This window comes from Candoia aspera, chromosome 2 (genome assembly GCF_035149785.1).
Source record: "Candoia aspera isolate rCanAsp1 chromosome 2, rCanAsp1.hap2, whole genome shotgun sequence".
NCBI lineage: Eukaryota > Metazoa > Chordata > Lepidosauria > Squamata > Boidae > Candoia > Candoia aspera.
The window spans coordinates 154,965,834-154,988,638 of record NC_086154.1 but is presented as its reverse complement, the minus strand read 5'-3'; the positions used below and the strand labels follow the sequence as shown (position 1 = coordinate 154,988,638).

The window sequence follows — 22,805 nt, the reverse complement described above, 5'->3', positions numbered from 1 at the left end:
AATAATGAAAAGACCTAATACCAAGTTGCCTGTAGGTACTTGGAGCATGCACTCGTTGCTAAAGGGCACACCCTCTCCACACACACAGACACACAAACAAACGAACACGTACAGCCATCTTGACATTGTTAGCATTCAGGAGTTCCAGGAAAAGTTTCTCCAAATAGTTTGTGGTGCCAGTATCAGTCCATGGAAACCTGACAGGATAGCCTGTAATGATAGGTTGTTGAAAGAAGATTGTGCAATGAAAATCGTGTGCGTTTCATCGTGGACTGCCCAGGGTCCCCCAAGTGGGGGAGATGGGCGGTAATAAAAATATGACAAATGAATCAATAGATAAATAAATTGTGGCTTCTGAAACTAGTCTCAGCTATTAAGGCAACAGGTGAGTCCATGTGTGTGTGATGGCTGCTCTCCCTTTTGTGGATTTTCTGTTTAAAACTTGGGGCCAACTATCACCTACAACCTTGCTCATGGACTTTAGTTTTTATTGATTTGCTTAGTTTTTGATAATATCTTTTCAGGGATTGTTCTCAGGACAGTTCTGCTCAGGGATACTACATGTTCCAGTGCAGACAGGGGAAAAATATTTATTTATTTATCAAATTTCAAGGGCACCCATATCGTAAGCAACTCTGGGTAGCTTATAATTAAAGACCCCAACCATATAAATAACACAGCCAACCAGAAGAGCAAAAAAAAAAACCCCATAAACATACCAGAATCACACTGAAACAAAACAAGACAGAAAAACAAAATGGGGGGTGGGGTGTCCTACAATCACCCTGTCCCCAGGGCCTGGGAGAACAACCAGGTTTTCAATGATTTCCTAAACACCATCTGGGTGGGAGTCTATAGTAGATGCAACTTCCTTAATCTGCATGCAGATGGGAATAATTTTTAGGTGACTGACCACCTAGATTGACTGTACCACATTCACTGTCCCTAGTAGTATAAAGTCATACAAATAACCCTTCCATGTAATTGTGGCTGGGCAGAAAGAAGCTTCACCCCACCACTCCATGACAGTCACACAACGATCATCTTCCATGTGAACAGGACTCTTGATCAGCTGCATTATATTATAGTCTGTCTTGCCTTGTGTCACTCACAAGGAATCCAGTCCAAACGGGAAAGCTTTCTACAAAGGTATTAACTTTCCTAAGATGTGCAGTTCTGCCAGTTTCCTTTAGACACGCTATAAATGACACGGCTAAAAGAATGACATCAAAATGGCCTCAGATTAGATGAGTCCCTACCAGGCTAATAAGTTTGTGTTGGTCCATGTAAACATACTTTCTTTACAGGAAGTGCTAAGGTCTTTAATTGGCCATTGATCTTGCTGCCAATGGCTCACGGGCTGATATCCACATTAACTAAGGCTGAAGGAAGTGTTGGCTTTCAACCAAGTCAGTGGGATGCCCAGCTGGAGACAGATAGGCACAGTATCTGGAAGGAACCCTAAGCCAGCAGGCTGGAGGGACAGAACCCGGTTTCTATTCTGCTTCTTGGCTACCCTCACATCCAAGGCCTGCTTCTGGTCGCCAATGAAAGCGCTCCAAGGATTGCTCAGCCACCTCCCTCCTGTGTGTGCTGTGGAGCTTTCAGTGCTCACTGGCCTATGTTATTCTAGCGTGTAGACGCTGGGCTTCCTCTTGTTTGCCTTGCAAGTCCTCTGGCTCAGACTGGGTCGGACTCGGGAGTTTCCTTATCAGTCCTGTGCAGGCAGCTCCTGTGCGGCTTATCTACAAGCTGCAGGACATCCCCCGTCCAAAGAGGGCAGGAAATCTCTCTCATGCAGGGGAGGGGAGGGGAGCAGGAGGGGGCGGGAAGGGGGAGGGGGCTTGGCCCAGGCTCCGTCTTCAAAGCAGCTCTTTCCAGTGGCCAAAGACAGCCTGTCAAAAAGGAGAAGTGGCCACAGGGGGGATTCAGAGGGAACAAGTTGGCAGGAAAAGCTGGAGCCTAATTGATTTGACGTCCCCAACACTACCGCGAGTAACAATAATAATTATTCGCAAGCTCTGGCTGAGGGAAGCAGTGGAGAAGAGAGGAAGCAGCCGCGAATCATGGCCCCCAAGCATGGCAGCCAGCAGCAGCCATGTGGCTGACGTTGAGGGTAAATTCCTGGATAATGCCAGCGGGTTACATCCTTTCCAGACCCTAGAATTGGACCTCAGCACCTCGTGTTTCATCTTCAGGTGGACTCTGGTGGCACCCTCTCTACATGTCCCTCCACCTTGCCATCCAGGCCTCCTTGCAACCAGCAGTCAGGTGACCCTTCCTTTCCCTTTGAAGATCCCCAGCAGTCACCCGGAATATTTTCATCTGCCTGCTCATCAGCATCGGGGACTCAGAGATGTCCGTCTTTGACCTCTGGAAACTGAAAGATGGCTTTGGTCAGGTGCAGTCGGACAGGTGAGGAATGGGACATTGAAGGGCTGGTGGAGAAAGCATGTTTTTGGGCAAGGAAGAGCTTTTCAGCAGGCATCTGATTTCAGGGAAGATTCTGGTCCAATGTCTTCCCATTCGTGGATTCCACATAGGCTGGGCAGTTGGAGCTGTTTCCCTTTCTTGCAATTATTGTTGACCGAAGGCTAAATCTCCTTTTTTGCCAGTACTGTACATAAGGCTTTGCATGTTTTCCTTCTGTGCAATGCTATGTCTTTTTTTCTTTTAGTAGTAAATGGTGTCTGTGTTTTTATAACTATTTCCTTATTGTATCAAGCAATCTACAAAAAGGAGGCTTAGGGCATCTACTGAAATAATATGTTTTCTTAAAACTTTTTACTTCTTTTGATTTGCCTTTTTCTCACTCTCTCTCGGTTTCCTTAAACGCCCAGTTTAAGAAAAGCAGTAGCCTCTGTACGCTTTAGAACATACAACTACAGAATGAAAATTTCACACTCCTTCTCTATAATCACAAGCCAAATAGATTTTGCATTAAAATCTAAATATTTTAAAAATTAGAATAACATCCTGCTGGCAATTATAGCTCTTACACGAGTCTTCATAATTTCCATACATCAAGAGGTTTACAACTTCCAATTACACTTTTCATTTGAATTTCAAACTCTCCTGAATTCTTTTAGTTTTTCTTAGAACGCATCCTTTTTATCATTTAACTTACAGTGATATATCTAATTGGTCTGACAATTACATCCCTTATCATGTCATATCAGCCTCATGGTTTCCTTCCAGGGTGCAGTTTGTAGTAAAATTGAGTGATTTACTTGGTTCAATGTATTTCGTAAGATTAAATTCAAAGCCACAGCTTTTTCAAGAATCCTATCAGAATGACACTCAGTGTTCTTTTATCCGTAATTCTGACTTTCTCCACACTAGTCTACACTGGACTTCTGTCATTATATTCTATAAGATGAGGACCCATATGATCATTTATGTAAGAAGCGTGTTTGATATAATTGCAGAATGATACACTGGTTACAGAATATAATCTACTTTTAAAGATACAGTTGGTATATATACCCTAGAGTATAAAGCTGACCTCAATATTTTGGGAAATTGGAAATATTAAATAGGGAAAGTTATTTTTTTCCCGCTTGTTTTAAGGAAGGGCCTTTACAACCATTGCATACTTCCTCTATGACAAACACTTCCGTGTAGGAAAAAGAATAAAAGATGCCTGTATATGTGACATGTGACATTGCACACACATATCTCCTTTGGTATGAGCACATGTGCTGGAAGCCTGACGATCCTTCTATATGTTCCTTCCATGAACATGGAAGATTAAGTGTGTGTGAAATTGTCCCAAGTGAGAATCAACACACGTGAGAAATGCATACACTGGGCCTTTCTTCTGGGAGAAATTGTAATGCCGTTATGTCACACAAACATTGTTGAGTCTTATGTAATAAAGTATCATTATATACATAATAACAACCATTTTCTGTGTACACACAAACACAAAGAATGTGTTATTTTGTATGCAACTATTCCACACACACTTATATGCATACATGCCTTTCCCAGCTCTCTTAACATCTATGTCTATGTCTATCATCTATCTCTCTAATCTATTTCTCTATCATCTATCATCTGTCTCTCTATCATTATCTATCTATCATCTATCTATCTGTCTGTCTGTCTGTCTGTCTGTCTATCTATCTATCTATCTATCTATCTATCTATCTATCTATCTATCTATCTATCATCTCTTTCTCTCTCTCTCATCAGCAAGCCTCAGGACCACAGAGCATCACAGACTTACTTATCTCTGCTTTACACACTTGAATTTCAAATGGATTGTGGCCAAGCTGTATTTTTATGTTGTAAACAAAGGGTGCAAATTGTAGCTCAGGAGCTTATCAACATCCCTTTTGTAGACCTAGAAACCCACAGAGAAAAGGTAGGGCCAACAATTTGTGCCCCTTTTCACATTTTGGGGATGTCTTAAGGGGCAAAATGGGTGCCTGACACATTATAAAATCTTAAGGTTTCTATTTTACCCCTTGAAATTCCTACACCCCGCCCCCCAAAAGGGCTCCACCTTCCTCCATTTTTGGAGTGAGCCTCTTGATATGCCAGGTAAAGCTTGGAGTAGGTCAGTATTGTGCATAGTTTAATCAGTGCTTTTAAAAAAACAAAAAAATAAGCGGTTGTGCTAGCATTAGCAAAAAAGACTCATAATCCACTTAATTGGAAGTATTTTGATTTTAGTCAGTTCCACTGAAAGTTAGAGAACAAATTTAGTAAAGACTTACCTCAAATTAGTTGTGGATTGACTGTAGTGAAATTCCCATAGTTATTTAGCACTCATAATGTATTACCATTTTCCACTTTGCGTAATGAAGCTGTCCTAATGAAGAGCTGCAGCCCCAGAACTTGTTAATTTCCAGCAAGGCTGATGTTCAGCTTCAGAGTATATGATAACTCATGTATTTCAGTTGCAGAACTGGCTTTTCAAAAAGCACTTTCTGCTTTAAAATTATACGCCTACCCAAATATACACATGTAAAGGGAGCTCTTCTTCCCTTTTAACTCAGAGTAAGAATAGCTTTGAAAGAGCCTTGGATTCTGCTGGTTGGGAAGCCAAGCCCTCCTGATGACATTTGCAAAACTATTTCCTCAATTTTTCAAATATTTTTATTGCCTGATACTGGAACAAAGGGCTGAGACAGTGGCTTGGCATGTGCTTTGTTGTTATTTTATCTCCTTCTTTTCAGTTACCTGCTTTGCAAAATGTCATCCCATCTATCGCAGCCATGAATCAGAGGAGTGGGAAGGGAGAGGCCCTCTAACCCCCATCGCTTTTGTACTGAGTAGCTGATGAAGAATTTGTCCCTCTATTTGTTGCTTCACAATCTATTCAAAAAGTACAGTTTATTTATTCGTGTCAGAAGCATCACAATTAAAGTAAGGCATACTGTAAAAGATAGAATTTAAAATATAAAAGTTAAAATACATAAAAGTTAAACAGATCTTGCCCAGAAATTGGCAACATTAACATTAATACAAAAGTACAGTTGACAGTGAAATTCTGTTATCCATGTACGTGTTTTAATATGCACTCGGGCTGATAGAGTTTTGACTAAAGACTAAGAAGCTGCTAAAAAGGAAGTGGAGGGAAATACTTTAAAATAAAAATTCATTGGGGAAAAATGTAAGCATTCTCTGAACATGCACTAAAACCTCCAGAACTGTACTAGGCATTTTTCATCACTGAAAGGTTAGAACAGTCTTACCTAATCTGTTACCATCCAGATGTACTGGACTATATCTCCCATCATCACAAGCCAGCATGATGCATGATGGGATTTGTAGTTCTGGAAGGGTTGGGAAGGATGAGGTTAGGATGAGCTTATGGCCAAGGCAGGTGCGAACATGAACCCATGGCAAGTCCCCCCATTCACTATATTGTTAGGCACACTCATCATGGGACATAGTCATATAACACTGCTGACCCATTATCTCCTCCCTGCTCAGCTGGCACTGTATGATCCAGGATGACTGGATTAGTTGTGTATTGGTCATTTTTAAGCCTCCAGACTGTCCCAGATAAGGCTGGGAAGTTGCCACATTCTATCCCCCCCCCAACATCATCACCACGGCTACCACTACAAAACTTTGGAGACCTGCCCCAAATTCTCTGGTTGCCCCTTTTCAGTTACGTGTGGCCACAAAGGGGAGTGAGTGAAAATTAAAGCAACAATATACTCAAAGAGGACTGTCTTTGTCTTGGATGAGGAAAGGGCAAGGTAACTTACTGGTCAGAACCAGTTGGAACATTTTCTTTTCTCATACTATAGAGATTTTCTAGGGGTAGGCCTCTTAGGTACCTATCAAAAGGCATTTGCCACCTTAATAGATTTGCTACTATTATTATTAATTGAATTTATGTGCCACCTGACTCCCAGGGACTCTGGGCAGTTTACAAATGATTTAAAACATGAAAACATGACAATAAAAAAAGAAAGAAAAAGAAACAAGAGTAGAGATGGCAGAGTAACAAACCGGGTGGAAACAAAAGAAAGCAACCTAAGCTAAAAGGAGGCTTCAGTCATGCCCACCAAAGACCTGGGTAAAGAGCCCAGTCTTCAGGCCCCTTCGAAACACTAAAATTGGAAACTTTGTGACCACCATGGGCAGCCTATATCTGACTAGAAAACAAGAAGCAGAGAGTCGTGGTCCTTGCCTGTCAAGCATGTGAGATACGTGGCTGGCAGAATGCTATATTTGACATATTTATCTAGTGATGGATCTCTTAAGTCCTGCTTTCCACTTTCTCTCTTCATTAATAAAAGAATCTAGGTAGGAATAAAGCATCTGTCAACTGGCTTTGACCAGTTATCTCTTGTCTCTTGGAGAACAAATTTAGGAGCACGCTCTGAACTAGCTGAACTTTCTGGACTGAAATGTCAGTTGTACTCAGCTTATTGTTTCTTTGGTGGTTATATGATGAATTCACTTTTTCTTGGCCTTCTTCTAAGACAAGTGAGTGCTGAAGAAGAAGCATTATTTTGATTGTGACCTTGCCTTGTCACAGCTGTTACAGGGACTGGCAGCAAATTAAGTGCAAAAGGAGTACCTTGATGAGAGGTGTTGAACTTGTCAAACCTGCCAAATTTGTCAAACACAATTTTTACTTTGGTGCAGTTTGACACTTCTCATTCTCTCCCATAGGAGTTTGATGCTGGAAGAGAACTTAGTAACAAGAAACATAGCCAGTGAACGGGGTTATGTGAATGTAGATAGCTCAGCTGCACTCATCCACAGAGCCATCAGACGCCACACCAGGCGAATATGCTAGTGGGACAGATGTCATTTTAAACAAGTAGATGTCCTATCATCATATGCACTCTGAGCTTGAGGTTCGCACTTGGGGCTGAGGGTAAATGGGAGAACAATCAGTCCCAGGTCTAGTGGCTGGCTGGCTGGCTGGTTAGGGCACTTCCACAGAGCCACGTTGTCTCCCCCCAAATATTCCCCGAAGCCTCATAGCCATTCTTGCAATGGATGGTAATTGTACCCCACGTAGCTGTTGGGACAATGACCCCAAGTGACCTGTGTTTGCTCCAGAGGACCAATAAAGGAATACAAAAATTAGCCCCTAATGATTTCTGTCACTATATGCCTCACTGCATTAGTTTCATGTCTCATCATCTGAGGAGAAAACGTCAAAGAAAGAGCCATGGCACTTGGAACCAGGAGGTCCTGCCCGGAGGGAAGCTGCAGGCCTGCAACTCCTGCAGAGCTGAGGCATCCCAAACTGGAAAGTGGAAGATGCAGGATTTGAGAATTTGGGCAGCCAAGAGAGAAAAAATCTTGGCTGTCAAGGACAACACTACTGCGGCAGTGAAGGGTGCAATGTTGTGGGAGGGGTGAAAAAGCTCTTTGTGGAGGTTTAATTTATACCCTGCATTTTTATTCAACCAGATGACCAACATGTGCCACAGAAATAAAATAAAATAATTACAGCACAACTCAGATAGTCACCTACTTTTAAAGCATTCATCTGGAAAGGCTTACATTTGCATAAAAATGGCATGTGCTAATTGTAGGTTTTGGGGCAAATGTTTCATCACAGTGAGGGCAGAGAGACTGTTATAGGAAAGGGGCAGTGTCAAGGTCTCTACTCTCTCTCTCCCAATGGCTATTTTTAAATCAAAGTTGGATTGGATGGAGCTTCAAAAATGGGACTGCCCTTAGTGAAATAGGATATAGGATCAGCCTAATCAGCAAGTAGATTAGATTTCTTTTCCCTTTCTCAAGGGCTTCATAGAATAGAAAATCCTTGAAGTCCTTACCCTGGATACAAGAATATGCTCCCTCCTTGAGGCTTAATTTACGTCAAGGTTCAGCCTCTGCATTGTTTCCAGTGCCAAGACTTAACCATGGGACAAATGAATAGATGAAAATCATGGCCTTAATCAGTGTAGCAAAGCATGTGGACTTATCTGGGTGAGGCAACAGGGCTGCTGTCAGCCATTTTGGGGTGTCAATCTGCTAGAGCTGTTCCAACAATGTTTGTTGTTAAGGCAGGAGAGTTTCATGAAGTGCCTAGATGACATGGTCATCTTTTCATCATCAAACTGTATTCTATCTTGGCTGTTTTTCTTCCCCTTTGTATAGAGAGCTTCTGCTTAAGCAGAAAAACCTGAATCCTTAACCCTCCTGAGCCATGATACTCACTGACCTTCTTAATTCCCTCTTCAAAACTGTGGAGTTGGTTTTAGCACTCATCAGCTATTCACTACCTACCTCTTTGTCCATCTGTCCATGCAATTGTCCAATTGTCCATTCCATCCAATATCTCTGCACAACACACACACCTACACACATACCAGCAAGTAAGCAAAACAGGAATTCAGAATGATATGACTGCAGTTTTGACACTTGCTCTATATAACACCCCTTTCCTTCTACTCACATTTCATGTTCATGGCTGAAGGAATATTTTTCTTTGCCAGTGCAGAACAAGCAATCTACTTGTAGTAACACTATACACATATGTTTTAAAGGATGTTGTTTTGCACAGTTTGCAGTAAATTGTTTGTCACTTGTGGAATTAATCTGTGGGGGGAAAAAGTTCTGAGGTGCAATCCGGTTCGGTATGAGAAGATACTGTTTCCTCTAGCACACTGAAGCACCAATTTCCCCTCCCACTCCTAGCTTCTTATGCTTTTTCACTTTCTGCTCTGGGGGGCCTCTTAACCACCCAGAGCACTTTTTGTGGGCATGTACGGAGTAGAAGAGGAAGAAAGAGGTAAATACTCACCTTCCAACTGAACAGCATTTTAGCAGGATTTGCACTTTTATAATTGCAAGATTGCTGGTATGCATTCTTTTAACTCACTGCTACTTAGTAAGGCTGTGTGGATATGAAAAGGAACCCAGGCAGCATCTGTGGGCAGCTCCTTGAATGAAACAGGTCCCTTCCTGGAGAACAGCCACACGATCCAGGGAAAAGACACAGGCAGGTGGTCTGGGAATGCCCTCCCCCCATATGCTCAGAATACGCCTCTCACTTTTGAACCTGAAGTGCTGCACCACCCAGTGCTTCAGGAATTCCAGAATTCAGCGGTTTTTTAAAAATTCACATTGTAGGGAGAGAACTTAACGTATATTATGTTGAAGTATGTGGATAGGGCAAGGAAACGATGCCAAGGTGGGTCGGTCAAATATGTAGGAATAACTTCTTGTTGAAATTAGGTCTCCCTGAAATAAAACACAGAACAAGGATATGTTTGGGCCTGTAACTTCTGATTGCCATTACCAACAAAGCATGGAAGAGAAGGCTGTGGGGATCCAGCTTCAAATTCCTGCTTTGCCTCAACATTCAGTTGCAATTGCTCCACTGAGCAGTTAGTGATTGCATAAAAGGGAAGCTGTCTGACCTATTGGCATCCTGGAGTGGCTCTGGGCAGAAGGGCACAGGCTAGGATCAGGGTCTCCCATGTGGTGTCTGTAAGCATTAATATGCCTGTGCAATTCTCTTGGTGCTTCAAGGTTTCCCACTGCACCTGACATTTTTCATTAAAAAAAATGTTGTTCTTTTAAATATAGGAAGCTGCCATATCCCCAGCACCAGATATGTGATTATTTCCAGGGTTATCTTTGGCCCTGACAAGCTTTATGAGAGCGGGCATGACATGAGACCATTGGTGATCAAATGACATTGTGATCAGGGGCTTGCAACTGTGAGACATCTTGTTATTATCCCTTTTGCATCTTTAGACAGAAAACATCCAGTTTAAAGGAGTGTTTGCCACTTCAGGCATCACTTGCTGGCAAAGTATGTTTTGACTCCCATGCAGAGGATTGACTCATCTTGCCCCCCAGCTCACAGTAGCTGCAGGATGGCATCACTGGGGATGGGACCCAAGCACAAAAACTGATGGGAATGGTACAAATTTAGTTTATTTTTTAAGGAGAGGAAGCAATGTCTGTTAGGGAGAGATCTGAGCAGATAGCCAACAAGTAAGCGCTAACTGACAGGCTCTCTTTGCTTAGTTACTGGTCAGAAAGGCTCCCAATGATTGGCTCCCAGTTCTGTGTGAACCTACAGACTTGCAATCTTTACCTTCTGAATCAATCTGTGTTTTAAACCAGAATCAGAAGGCTTTGGGACTTTGATTTTGGTGGTGGTGGCCTTAGAAAACTAGATAGAAAAGGAGGGCGATTGCAGTCTAGAGCTTTCCTTGGAAGAATGCCCTCCTGCCCTAAAAAGAAGAAAGTTAAACTGGGATGAGATGAAAGGCAAGGTCTAGGCCTAGAAGGTCAAGGAGTAGGTGGCAAAAAGTGATCTTACAGTTTTGTCTTCTAGTATTTTGGTGTTCATCTTCCTTCCCTCTCTCATACACATGTACACACATGTACACACATGTACACACATGTACACACACACACCAGCTATTTTGTGAATGAGCAAGTCCACCAACCCTGTCGGTCATTCTGCAGCACCTCCTTCTGATATGCTTTTCAAATGAGAAGGTCTAATTTCACTGGTGAAAAGTGCTTTCAGCCAATCCTAGGCTAGATTGGGGCCAGTAAATGCAAGCAGTGAATCAATGTTTTAAAAAGAAAAACAGTGCCTGCAGATACTCCTTTATAGATGAGGTTATCGAGAGATATAATGGGAAGCCAAAGAAATCTCAAAATATTGCTTACATGAATATCAACAATCCCATTACAAATATATTAATATCAATTTTAGTTCTTCCAAGGGGCCATATTTACAGTATGTAACCAAAACATCACTGATACACTGAAGTGGAAAATATTAGCATGCTTGGACAGACTCACGTTTTGCAGGTGCAGCAATACAAAAAATAGGGGACAAAAGTCCTAAAAGTTGGGGGAGGGGCAGGAAGACAAACAGAGACAGAAAAATCGCAACAAGATGCTGTGTTGCTGCAAACTGCGGCATGTGCATTGTCTATTTGTTGCAGATGTCACTTACAATACATGACAACACAGTCACTGTTCTGGGGAACCCTGAAAACATTAGGTTTATGATGGGAAGTAGAGGATCTCTGAGCAGGATTCCTGCATCCTTCCCAAGCTCCAGTTCTGAAGGTGATCTGCCTCAGACTGGTGCCCCCCAGGTTGTAATCCCACACTGGCAGGGAATTCTGGGATAGCAAGCAGTGATGCCCTTGCCTGGGAACAAGCTTGGGCTGGGGATACTTTCAACAAACTTACTGAGGGTGGAAGGAGAAAGGGCCCCCTCAAGAAAGCAGGCCTTGCCAGGCTCTTGATTGGCCTTGGGGAGGCTCATGAAAAGCCTTCTCCCCTCCCACAAATGCAGAGCAGAAATTTGAAGAAACCCACACATGAGTGTGGCTGATTCTCTCTGCCTGTGGGTGCAACCGCGACCGCTGCGTTCTGCTGCTGAGACGGGCTGCTGCTATCTGCCTCACCATCTCTTCTCCTTGCAGGCAGGGAAGTTACCACAGATCAGGCTTTCATAACCACCTGCAGTAAAAGCCATTCTTCACATGACTGAAAATCACAGCCAGGCTGAACTGAATCCCAGCCTTGTCAGAGCCCAGATCACAGTGTTGCCACACTCACATGTTTACGTTGGCATAAACTTTCGCGGGTTAGAATCTACTTTGGCATGTAAAACGTTGTGATGAATAGGCAGGTATACATGTTCAGGTAGATAAGGGAAAAAGGCTCAGAGTGGATCTGACTGATTGATTGACTGATCAATTGATTACATGGCATCAAGTCATTGTTGACTCTCAGTGACCACATAGATACCCTATGACGATCTATCCCTAACCTGGTCTTTCAGGTCTTCCAGCAGTGCACTCATCGCTACTGTAACTGAGTCCACCCACTATGCTGCTGGTCATCCCTTTCTTCTCCTTCCTTCCACCTTTCCCAGCATTAGAGCCTTCTCCAGAGAGCTGGGTCTTTGCATAATGTGTCCAAAGAAGGATAATTTGAGCCTGGCCATTTGTGCTTTGAGTGAGAACTCTGGGTTGATTTGTTCGATGATCCATTTGTTGTTTCTTGGCTGTCCATGGTATCCTCAGGAGTCTTTTCCAGCACCAAAGTTCAAAAGCATCAATGCTCTTCCTATCTTGCTTCTTCAAAGTCCAAGAGGGGATCTAGCATTCATGAAATTTGAGAAAATTCAGTGAAAGCCTAAATGTATGTAAAATAAAAATAGTGACAATCACTGACAGCAACAGTAATTGATTTGCCATATTAATTAACATTTGAATGGGACAGGAAACTCAAGAAACATTTTCTCTCCTAGGTCAGGCCTGAAGTAAATTATTTGGTTGTATCCATTTTTGTCCCTACACACCACCCCAATGCATAGCTTTAGAGTTGCCTGATATGAATTGTTGCACTAGCAGAAATCCCTTTACTTAAGACCATAAAGAAGTATAGCACTTGGAAGGAGATCATATAATCGGAAGGGATGTTAGAGGCCATCACGTCCAATGCATTGCTCTGAACAAGATCTACTAAAGCACACACAGCAACATGTAGAAGTTAATCCACTGCATAGATTGATTTAGGCTCAAGTTCATGATAGCTGACAGCTGCTGGAATTTCTAAAGGTCCTCTTCTCCTTTGCTTCAGAGGATGAGAGGGTGCTGTATGTAGTTTTTACTACTGAACATCCTTGGGACTTGCATAATGTTATCTTCCTGTCAAGGCTCACCATATACTTGTTGTTCATATCTGGTATTCCATGAGGATTCTGCTACCTTACATGGAATTTGCTCTCTTGAGTCACACCTTGCGAACTTTAAGAAGGTAAGTGAGCAAAGCCCATTCTGTCATAATTCAGAAAACTATTTAGGTACCTCAAGAAATCGCCTTCAGCCTCCTAAGCCATGCATGCATACTTGGAAATTAAGCATTATATCACCTTGAATTCAGGGGTAGTTGCTATATCCTGGAAAATTTAATGCCATAACTGAAGTTCGCCCAAGGTATAATTAATTATATGTATTTTGAAACAAGGCACATAATATTCTCTCACATTAGCATTCTATCCTGGATCACTAACTCTCAAAGCTAGGTCAAATCGGTTGCAAACAGTTGGCCTGGGCAAGGCATGATAGCTAAGTGGGTAATCACACATGATGCAGAAAAAGTGTTTGTGAGTACATGGGGGTGGGGGTGGGACAAGCTTCTCCTTCTCTCATAACACTCATAGAACTCAAGGTTATCCAATAAAGCTGAGTAATGGAGTATTGGGGACAGACAAGAGGCATTATTTGGTTGCTCAACACACAGTTAAATGATGGAATTTGCAGCCACAAGATGTAGAGATAGCTATCAGCTGGGCTTTAAAAAGGGACTAGACAATTCCCTTGAAGTCCAAGAGCATGCCTCTCTGTCCTATTTGCTGGGAAAAAATGTCGACAATCCTCTGATGCCCTTGACTTCCCACAAGTATTTACTCATAATTGGCCATTGTGAGAAAGAGAATCTGGACAAGGTAAGCATTGGGTTTCATCCAGTGTGTCCTTACCTTTTTCTTTTTAGCATATTAACATAGAGGTCACCATATTTCAGTGATACTTTGTCTTTTTTGACTTCTGGAATGCCAGGTTGAGCAGAGCAGGTATGGGGTGCCAGTCTCACTCTCCTTCTGGTCTCTCCCCAGATGAGAAGCAAAGCAAACATGATGGAGAAGCTGAAGAATTCCCAGTCGCCTGTTGATCCTGAACAGCCAAACCTTCCATCAGCTGTTTCCCCAACCCCTCTCCCTTCCCCAGCTGGTGGGGGGGATGATGTAGAGGCCACCCAACCTCCCACCAGCCCCACCTCTTCCTCACCTCCAACGAAGGGGAGCCCTCCCGCTGAGGTTCCTCAAACAGCACTGCCCCCCAATGTCCCTGTCATCAGCTTGGGCTACAGCAAGCCCCCCACTCCTGTTGAGGTCCCCACAACCCAACTCACTGCCCTACACCCCATTCCCAACTTCTTACAGTTCTCAAGTCTGCCACCTGGACCCCCTCCACCATCCTTGCCTCTGGCTGGAGTAAGGAGTCCACTTTTAGCCCCACAATATCAGCCTCATCCCTTTCTCAACAAGTAAGTCCAGAGGGAAAAGAATCAGATTTGGGGGGGTGGGGGCAAGGAAAGGAAGAAATCCTGGCTATATTTGTAAGCACCAACCCTGGAAACAGTGGCAGTGAGTTCATCCAGGCTGTGTTATAAGACCATTACCCCACTTTTGGAAACTGACAAAAAGAGAAGTATTGCAGGTCCATGTCAGCAGCCAGAGCTTCTCTGCAACAAGGTCTCCCAACATGGAATATGTTCAATTCCCAGAATACCTAGCAAGCATTTATGTTCCACACTGGCTAGGAATTCTGGGGATCAAAGTCCAAACACATCTGGAAGGTACAATGTTATGGACAAGTGCTCTCCTGAGCCATACTTTAGGTTGCCAAGCCTTTAAAGTCTCAGGGCAATTGAATTTGGGAGTCAAGAAGGAATCCTCACTGGCTAATGAGGTAGTCTGGTGATAAGTAACAGAAGCTCCTGCAGGGTGGAAACCAGAGAGGACCTCTTGCAAGTGAGAAGGTGAGGACAGTAGCTTAGGCATGGAGCTTATTGGGCTGAGGATCAAGAATAGTGCTAACAGTCGAAGTGTTGATCTCACCAAGCAGTAAGTAGTGCCCAGCATTTCTTAATTTTGTCCCTTTAGTCTGATTTGTCATTTTCATTTGCAAGAGACCCTGAGAGGGAAAGAGATCTTCCACCCCTAATGACATGATCCTGGCAGTCCTCTGCCTCTTTAAGTCTTTGCTTGCTTATAGTTTGGGGCTTGCCAAACCATGGACTCTCTTTACTACTAATGGATGAGTTAACCTAGCAATTTAGGGCACAAGAGGGAAGATGGGTCTCTGATTGCTTTATTGAGTTTTGTGGCCAGGACTTTGAGGGAAGCTGAGCCTGTGAATTGTGCCAAGCTAAACAAAACTATATGTTTGTAGAAATGGTCTAGAAAGGTTCAGCTTTATGGATTATATGCAGAGAGAACTGGAGTGAAAGTGAGCAACAGGAGGCCACTAAGGATATTTCTACATGGCAATGGCTCCATCCAGAGCCATCCTGTCCGAAAGCTGCTAGCTGCATAGGGATGGTTGGCTTGATGGAGTGGTCCCGGCCAGTGGTCCTCAGGAAAATGGTTGGTTCCTGACCACTCTGAATAGGAGAAGAGCAAAGTTGTCCATGTGTCTCAGGTTCAGTTTGAGCCAGTGATTTTTTTAAAAAAATGCTGAGTTTCCATTTTCTTCCCATGGTTCATCCACCGACTGGCAGTGGGTGTAGTGACAGGCAAAGAATCACTGTCCTCTCTCTGCTTGGTCAGTCTATAGAGTCCTTCCTGAACAAGCTTTGCCTTGCCCCAACCTCTGGTGGAGGCATAGCATCAGATGGGCTATCAGGGATATTTTCTACACTATAATGGGGTGACACTCTTTTTCAGAATTAAAATTGGAGGCACACTTTGCCTTATACCCCCGAATATTCATTTTGTGGAATATGATGGCAGCAGGGTGACCAAGATACATCCCAAACAATGGGACTGAGCCACTCACAATATGTGAAGAAACATAACTGAAATAATTGCTATTAATTGGGTAGGTTAATCCCAGGTGTGGGTTTTTGGTTCTCACAGTACAAATGCTACAAGGCTGGGCTTGCAGAGGGAGGCAACAGACCCTTCATAGAACATTGCTGATCCTGGACTTGCTTCAAAGAGACATGAGAAAAGGGGGCAGGTACATACAGGCCTAACTATATGTGGAGCTTTAGGACTAAATAATGTGCTAATAATATCTGTAGCCTATTTTTGTTGGGAATACTTGTAGGTAAAGTTATAAAAGCTTATCTGCATACGTACTTTGAGATGGGGTCCTGATCGCTGTTCTTATCTCTCTCTAGCATCTATCTAGGCAACTCTGGGACTTTTGGCCTCTTCCCCAACAACCGCCTCAAGCGGAGACCAAGCCATTATGAGCAAGACATTACTGAAGGTGAGTGGCCATGGGGAAAAATCGTCCATGTTCCTCTCCTGGGACAGAGCAGAGAAAACAAGCGGAGTGGCACATGTGACAGATATGGAAACAGCCTGTATAAAGTGGCTGTTGATATGGTGGAAGGGGTTCCCAATTCATGTTGAACGTGACCCCTTTTGCAAAGGCATCTTACTCTTTCAGACTTCTCCATGTATCTGCCCAGGTCTTCAACCCCAGAAAGTGGCACGCCGGGTCTTCACCAATAGCCGGGAACGGTGGCGTCAACAGAATGTGAATGGTGCCTTTGCTGAGCTTCGGAAACTTATTCCCACCCATCCACCTGACAAGAAGTTGAGTAAGAATGAGATTCTTCGCTTGGCCATGAAATATATCAATTTCCTGGTCAAGCTACTGAGTGACCAGGCCAGACTGGCTGGAGGGGAGACTGCTGAGACAGACAGCCCCTGCAATGGAACCCCCAGGACTCCATCACCATCAGCATCCATAAAATTGGAACAGTTGACCGTCGAGTCAATGACTGTGTTGGAGGCAGGAGAACCACGGTGATGTCTAGCAGTAACAGACCACCATCACCACCCCATTCCATGCACCTGCAGTGCTGCACCTGGATCAAGCTAGCATCAATTAAAACTCCTTAGCCTGCATATCTGAGAGGACCTGGGGGGCCCTTGGGTCCATCACCCATGGAATGGGCTGCCATAGTAGGGTTATACTGACTTGGGAAGACTTCATTTGTACCCAGGAGTTTGTACTCTTCATTTGTACTCAGGAGTCCAAAAGAGAGGGAGAGGGTGCTGGAGTCCCTTTAACTGAGACATCCATTCATGCCCAATGGAAGCCTCAAAAAGTGGGGACTCTGGGGAATGATGAGGAATGAGATTTTATGTACAATTCCCCGGTATGGGTAGTTTCAGGGCAGCAGGGAACTGCTTGTGCAGGCTAGCTCTATATGGTGTCTGGTTTGCCAAAGACGCCCTCTTGCTCTTGTTGGCTGTGAGAGGAAGATCTTGACGTCGGGCCACACCTTGGCTGGGAGTGGGTGCCCTGGAGTTGCATTTTCAGTTTGCTGATCAATGCTTCTGACTTTTAGCTTTAGCACCGCCCCTGCCCACAAATCTAAGCCTCATTTTTATTGGGCCCCATGTAAATATTTGAACCTGTACAAAAGAGCAAAAGGATATAAAGAAAGGTGGCAAGGTTAAGGGGCTGAGCTCCTAGGCCCAGCCTACTTTCCACCTTCTCATCAAAACAGGGCTCTGGCTGGGCTATCTCGGCAACTTCTTTCTGGATGGGAAAAGAGCTGCTAAAGGATTTTGAGCATTCCTGTCAATGGCTTGGAAAGCAAGGGCTGCGTAACCATACAGACTGTTCTGTGCATCTGCCATGCTCTGCCTGTTTGGGTGTTCAACAGCTCATTTAGGGCTACAGGCGGTGGTTTGTGTGAGGAAATGGGGGCATCCAATCTCATTCAGGGGGGGAGGGCAAGGCTGGAGCTCTTTTTGACAGGCTGACCTTTCTGCATGCCACAAGATTTTCCTTAGCAGTTCTCTCGCATGAGCCCCCACCGTCCAACCCTAGTGGTGTCATTCGTATCAGGAGCATCATCTCCATGGGAGAGCTGGGCCTTAGTGATGCTCCCTGTGGTCCAGGTGTGTTGCTGGGGAGTTACTCCAGGTGCAAGCAGTTAGGAGGGAGTGGATGGTGGTGCTGCAGCAGCTGCTGTGTCATTCCCAAGGGGCCAGTTATGCTGGGTGGGAAGCAGGGCTGGGCTGTCACTGGGAACCCACAGTCTCAGAATTCCTCTCCCTTCCTGGAAAGAGAAGGGCGGTTTGTGCTGAGTCAGTATCCCAGCCTTCTCCACACACCCCGGGCCCCGTGCCAAAACCGAATGTAAGAGCAATGATTCTGGAGGGAAGCAGGCCTAGGCTGCCCGTTATCGGGTGAAGAAGTTTGCTGAAAGGCCTTTGGGGTGGAAAAAGAAGAAAGATGACCATATCTATCCCGCACACACACACACACACACACACCAGCACCCGTTCAATTTCCAGAATTGTGTTCAAAGGGAATTGTTCTCTGCTAATATTTGTTTTTGTTGGGAGGAGGGTTTGTAAGATGAGATTCTTACACTCATCAGTGCTGTCCAGACCAGGAGCTCTTTGGAACCAAAATCTTCCAAGTTTTGTGATGTTTTAAAACTGAAGTCAATGCCATAAACAAAAAGCAAAGCAATGCGCTCAGTGTTGATTGTTGATGCTGCAAAAGATTGCGCAGGGGGCATGCTATGTTCTGAACTCGAAGTTTTCACTTGAAGGGAATGATGAGAGGGGGAAATACACAGGTAAGTAAAGGGCAGGAAGAATAATGACATGCTTGGCATCCATGAGAGCTATCTCTGTATATATATGTAGCGTGTGTGTGTGTGTGAAGGATGGGATAGAAAGGGAAATGAAAAGCCACGGAAGCTACAAAAGTACTGCATCCTGAGGTCTTTCCTCCCAGATCTAGAGCATCTTCTTGTGCTCCCCAATCATCACTAAAGTGCTATAACAACAGCACAGCAATGGTTGGATGAAGCCCCTGTAAGTCTCTAGTGGGGAAGTGGCTTATGTATGTCCATAAGAGCTGGTGTGTTATCCTGCAACACTAAGGACCCAGCAGCTTACATGACATCGTACACATTCCTTGAGCTTGTTCCTGAGTAACTTTTCTTTGGCTACAGCCTACAGTACTTACATGCTAGAAGTTACTCCAAATACGCAGAGCTGAACAGCAATTTGTGATGTATTCCTGTTTCCTCATGTCAGTTTTGGTCCCGTTCCATTTGCTGTGGTTAAAGAGGCTCTCCTTTTGACTCCATCTTCTGGGCTTGTAGTCTAAGCAATGGCTATGCCTTTCCTCTTCTTGTCCACTTGTTTCAGCTGTCCTTCGGTCATGTGATGTTGATTTTATTTTATTATTTATTATTTTTCATATCCACTTATCATGCCATACTGGGTTGCCTCTACATCATCCCCCTCATCAGCTGGGGAAGGAAGAAGGGTTGGGGAAACAGCTGATGGAAGGTTTGGCTGCTCAGGATCAACAGGCAACGGAATTCTTCAGCTTCTCCATCATGTTTGCTTTGCTTCTCATCTGTGGGGAAAATTATTCTTGTTGTAGCCTCCAGAAGCCTTGGGACCAAGCTGACAAGCAGAGAAAGACCAGCCTTTCAGGCCCTTGCATTCACCTGAGCACCTATTCTGCCATGGTTTCATACAAGTGAGTGGTGCATCTCTTGATTTACTCAGACAAAGCACTTATCAATTCCAGTTCCCCAAAGGGTACTAGTAGAAGTGGTACACATGCCTCTCTACAGATGAGAAGCAAGCCGGGAGTGTTAGAGGAGCAGATGTTTTTCCTGCCTGCCATTTCCCTGCTCCAAATCACCCTTTTCTTGAAGGCCAAATACAAGCAAAGCTCAAGAATTCTCTGAGGGAAAGTGGGGTGGGTGAGTTTGGCTTGAGGAAATGGGGGATATTTGGAGATTGAACCCACTTCTTCTGTTGCTTGCTTTGATCCCACTGCCTTCAGAAGCTGCACTCCCTCTTTAAAGATGAAATGTGTAACGTTATCTCATGCAATGGAGGACCACCGCACTGAGTTCCATGCAAAGGGCAGTCAGAAAGAACCAGAAACCCTGCTAAGAAGATGTATCTTTGAATTTGGGCTATGCCGAGAAGCACATAAGAGGATCTCAAGAAAGGATTGAGTCTCCCCTTCCACACTAATTGTTAGTTGCCAAAAATTGGCACTCAGGCAGCTGTTTGTCGCTAAGATCTCCTCTCAAGCACAGAGCCTCCAATCCTAGGGCACCTGGTCCCTTCGCTGCCTGAACTATACACACACTAGGGGGACTGACCTTGGACCATCTATCTTCACATGCTGTTTATAAGCCATAGAGCACTTCCACATGGCTGCCATTTTCACTTCCCAATTCCCCAGAGCAGTTTCCCAATGATCGCAATAATTTTCACTGCCACTGATCTTGCAATGTGACAACCCAACCAAAAATCACTGCCACACTCCAAGCTGCTATAGTAGATAAACAGTCTCACCTTTTATGCACACGCGCACACACACACACACACCAAGGAAGAATAGAAAAAGCCAGGCCACCTGATGCTTTGTAGAAACTCATCTTCTGCTGAAAATAAGGAGAATAGAACCTTGTCACTTTCATCTGTGCTTGTTTGGCCTGGCCAGTTGGGCAGGGGTGGGTGAGGAGGGTAATGCCAAGCTATGAAGTTAGCATTCCCTTGCAGCACCTGAAACTCATGAAGAAGAGGAGTAGCAATGCAAGAATTCCCTCCAGTGGGGAAGCAGCTGAACTCCATGCACTACAGAATTTGTTTCCAGCTGAAAAGCACATTCAGAGTGGTTCTTCTTGCACCAAAGAGATGCTGGTAGAGGATTGTTGATCTGATCCAAGAGACATGCAAACATATGGAAATGCCATTAGTCTTTAGTGATCCATCAAGTCATTGACCAAAACAACAAAGGAAGATACTGTCTCTTTTTGGGGGGGTCCAAATCTACATGACTCCATTGTTCATCTAGTTAATTAATCCAAATAGAGGTGTATTTAATACTTTTATAGCTCCTCCTCATGAGTCTCCCAGGAGGATGCATTGTTATGTATGCCTACCCTCCTGCAATTCAATTCAACTTTCATAAGCACCTTGCATCAGCTCTATGACCCCTTCTGTTACCATCCATCTGGAATACTTGCTCCTTATCAGGTGTGTAAAGCTTTTCATTTATGAGAAAATTGCTTAGGTATGAAGGGTGCTGCAATGTTTCACTTCATGGCTTTTCTCCTTTTTGAGTGGGATGGAGACATCCTTGTCACTCTGTGATGCTACCATACGTGGAATCAGACCATTGGCTCTTCCCATTCAGTATTGTCTATGCTAATTGCTAGCTGCTTATCAAGATCTGAAGCTACCTAGCTTCTTTTAATAAGGGACTCAAGTGATAAAAGCAGCTGCCCCACCATTCACCTATACTATGCATCTTCCTTCTTTAAAAATGAATCTGCTAAGCTTCCTAGATTCCAGAACTGGTAGCCCAATAATTCATCTCATCCAGCACTCCAAACCCTGGTTCACTGGTGGTTTTGAAAAACCTAAGATCTATTAAAAGGAGGCTAAACACCACCCATATCACTGACTTACTTTGAAGGGAGGACAGAGCAAAGTAATTCAGGGATGAGGGTGATATTTGTGTGGCAGGAGCAATCCTTTTCACTATATAGTAAACATTATCATTCTGTGATAACTAAGAAGTGGCACTGACTGAGTTGACATGATGCACTAAGGTCCACTTTGTGTTAACTATGGACTATTAAACAAATCACAGTTGTCACTGAAGCCAGTGGTAAATATGTCACTATTTATTTATTAGATTTATATCCTGCCTTCTGCAGCCAAATGTATTTGTGTGTTAAGCACCCATGGTCATTTGTTTATTTTCACATTTTTAGAGATAGGGATGGCAAGACTGGCCTGGAAGGAAGGATGGCATTTCCCATTTTCCAGGTGAACCATTCCAAAATCTATGACTGCCATAGGGGAAAGCTATTTGTGCCCACAGCATCTTCTCTCCTGAGACAATTAGAAGTTTTAGGCCATGGTCCTGGTGTTTCCATAAGCAAGAATTGGCACCGAAGTTGGTGTCCTAAACACTATTTCATTATGACACTACAAAGAATACAGACCAGGAAGACCACTGCAGCTTGCATATATATATATATATATATATATATATATATATATGCATGCATGCATGCATGCATGCATGCATGCAAACATTTTTTAATGTTTCAGTTTACCTTGGCCTTAAGAAATTGGCAACTTCATTGCAAGAATGCATTATGGAATGAATTGTTGCACTGAGTCTTTTGGAGAATGGCATGCAAGATACTTCCAGCAACTGAAATGTCTGGAGCAGAAGTAAAAACAAGTATGCAACAAACACCTGCCATGGTTTCCTTGACAGTGGTCTACTGAATAGAAATTGGCCAGGTTCATATAACACACTGAAGCATAAACAATATTTTACAAAAGACAATGGCTAGTTTCACACAACACACTCAGTCAAAGCCAAACAACCCATAAGGGATTATGTAAATCCAGTTTTCTGTGACCCTTTCTCCTGATTTATGCATCAATACTGTAAAATATTTTTGTATGCACCAGCCAAAGTAGATTTACATTTGCATCAGAAATTGATTTAAATCTAATGATGTTAATGTTGATGCCTGAAAGCCTTGTTGTGCCT

At 43.7% G+C, this 22,805-nt stretch overlaps 2 protein-coding genes across 5 annotated transcripts in view; one reads left to right on the top strand and one right to left on the bottom strand.

Annotated features, from left to right (window-relative positions):
• The window catches only part of ELOF1 (elongation factor 1), an 89,861-nt gene that overhangs the window by 53,424 nt on the left and 13,632 nt on the right, over positions 1 to 22,805 (bottom strand). The window lies entirely within an intron of this gene.
• LYL1 (LYL1 basic helix-loop-helix family member) lies at positions 1,877 to 21,907 on the top strand. 4 transcript variants are annotated; one of them, XM_063294460.1, is made up of 6 exons: positions 1,877 to 2,415; positions 5,187 to 5,285; positions 13,174 to 13,242; positions 14,102 to 14,532; positions 16,393 to 16,484; positions 16,690 to 21,907. In XM_063294460.1, the coding sequence occupies exons 4-6, from the start codon at positions 14,102 to 14,104 to the stop codon at positions 17,031 to 17,033; spliced, it is 867 nt and encodes a 288-aa protein (XP_063150530.1). In that variant the 5' UTR covers positions 1,877 to 2,415; positions 5,187 to 5,285; positions 13,174 to 13,242; the 3' UTR covers positions 17,034 to 21,907. The 4 variants fall into 4 exon arrangements, with proteins under 4 accessions (XP_063150530.1, XP_063150531.1, XP_063150532.1 ...); XM_063294461.1 differs by lacking the exon at positions 13,174 to 13,242 and having other exon boundaries at positions 5,187 to 5,282; XM_063294462.1 differs by lacking the exons at positions 5,187 to 5,285; positions 13,174 to 13,242.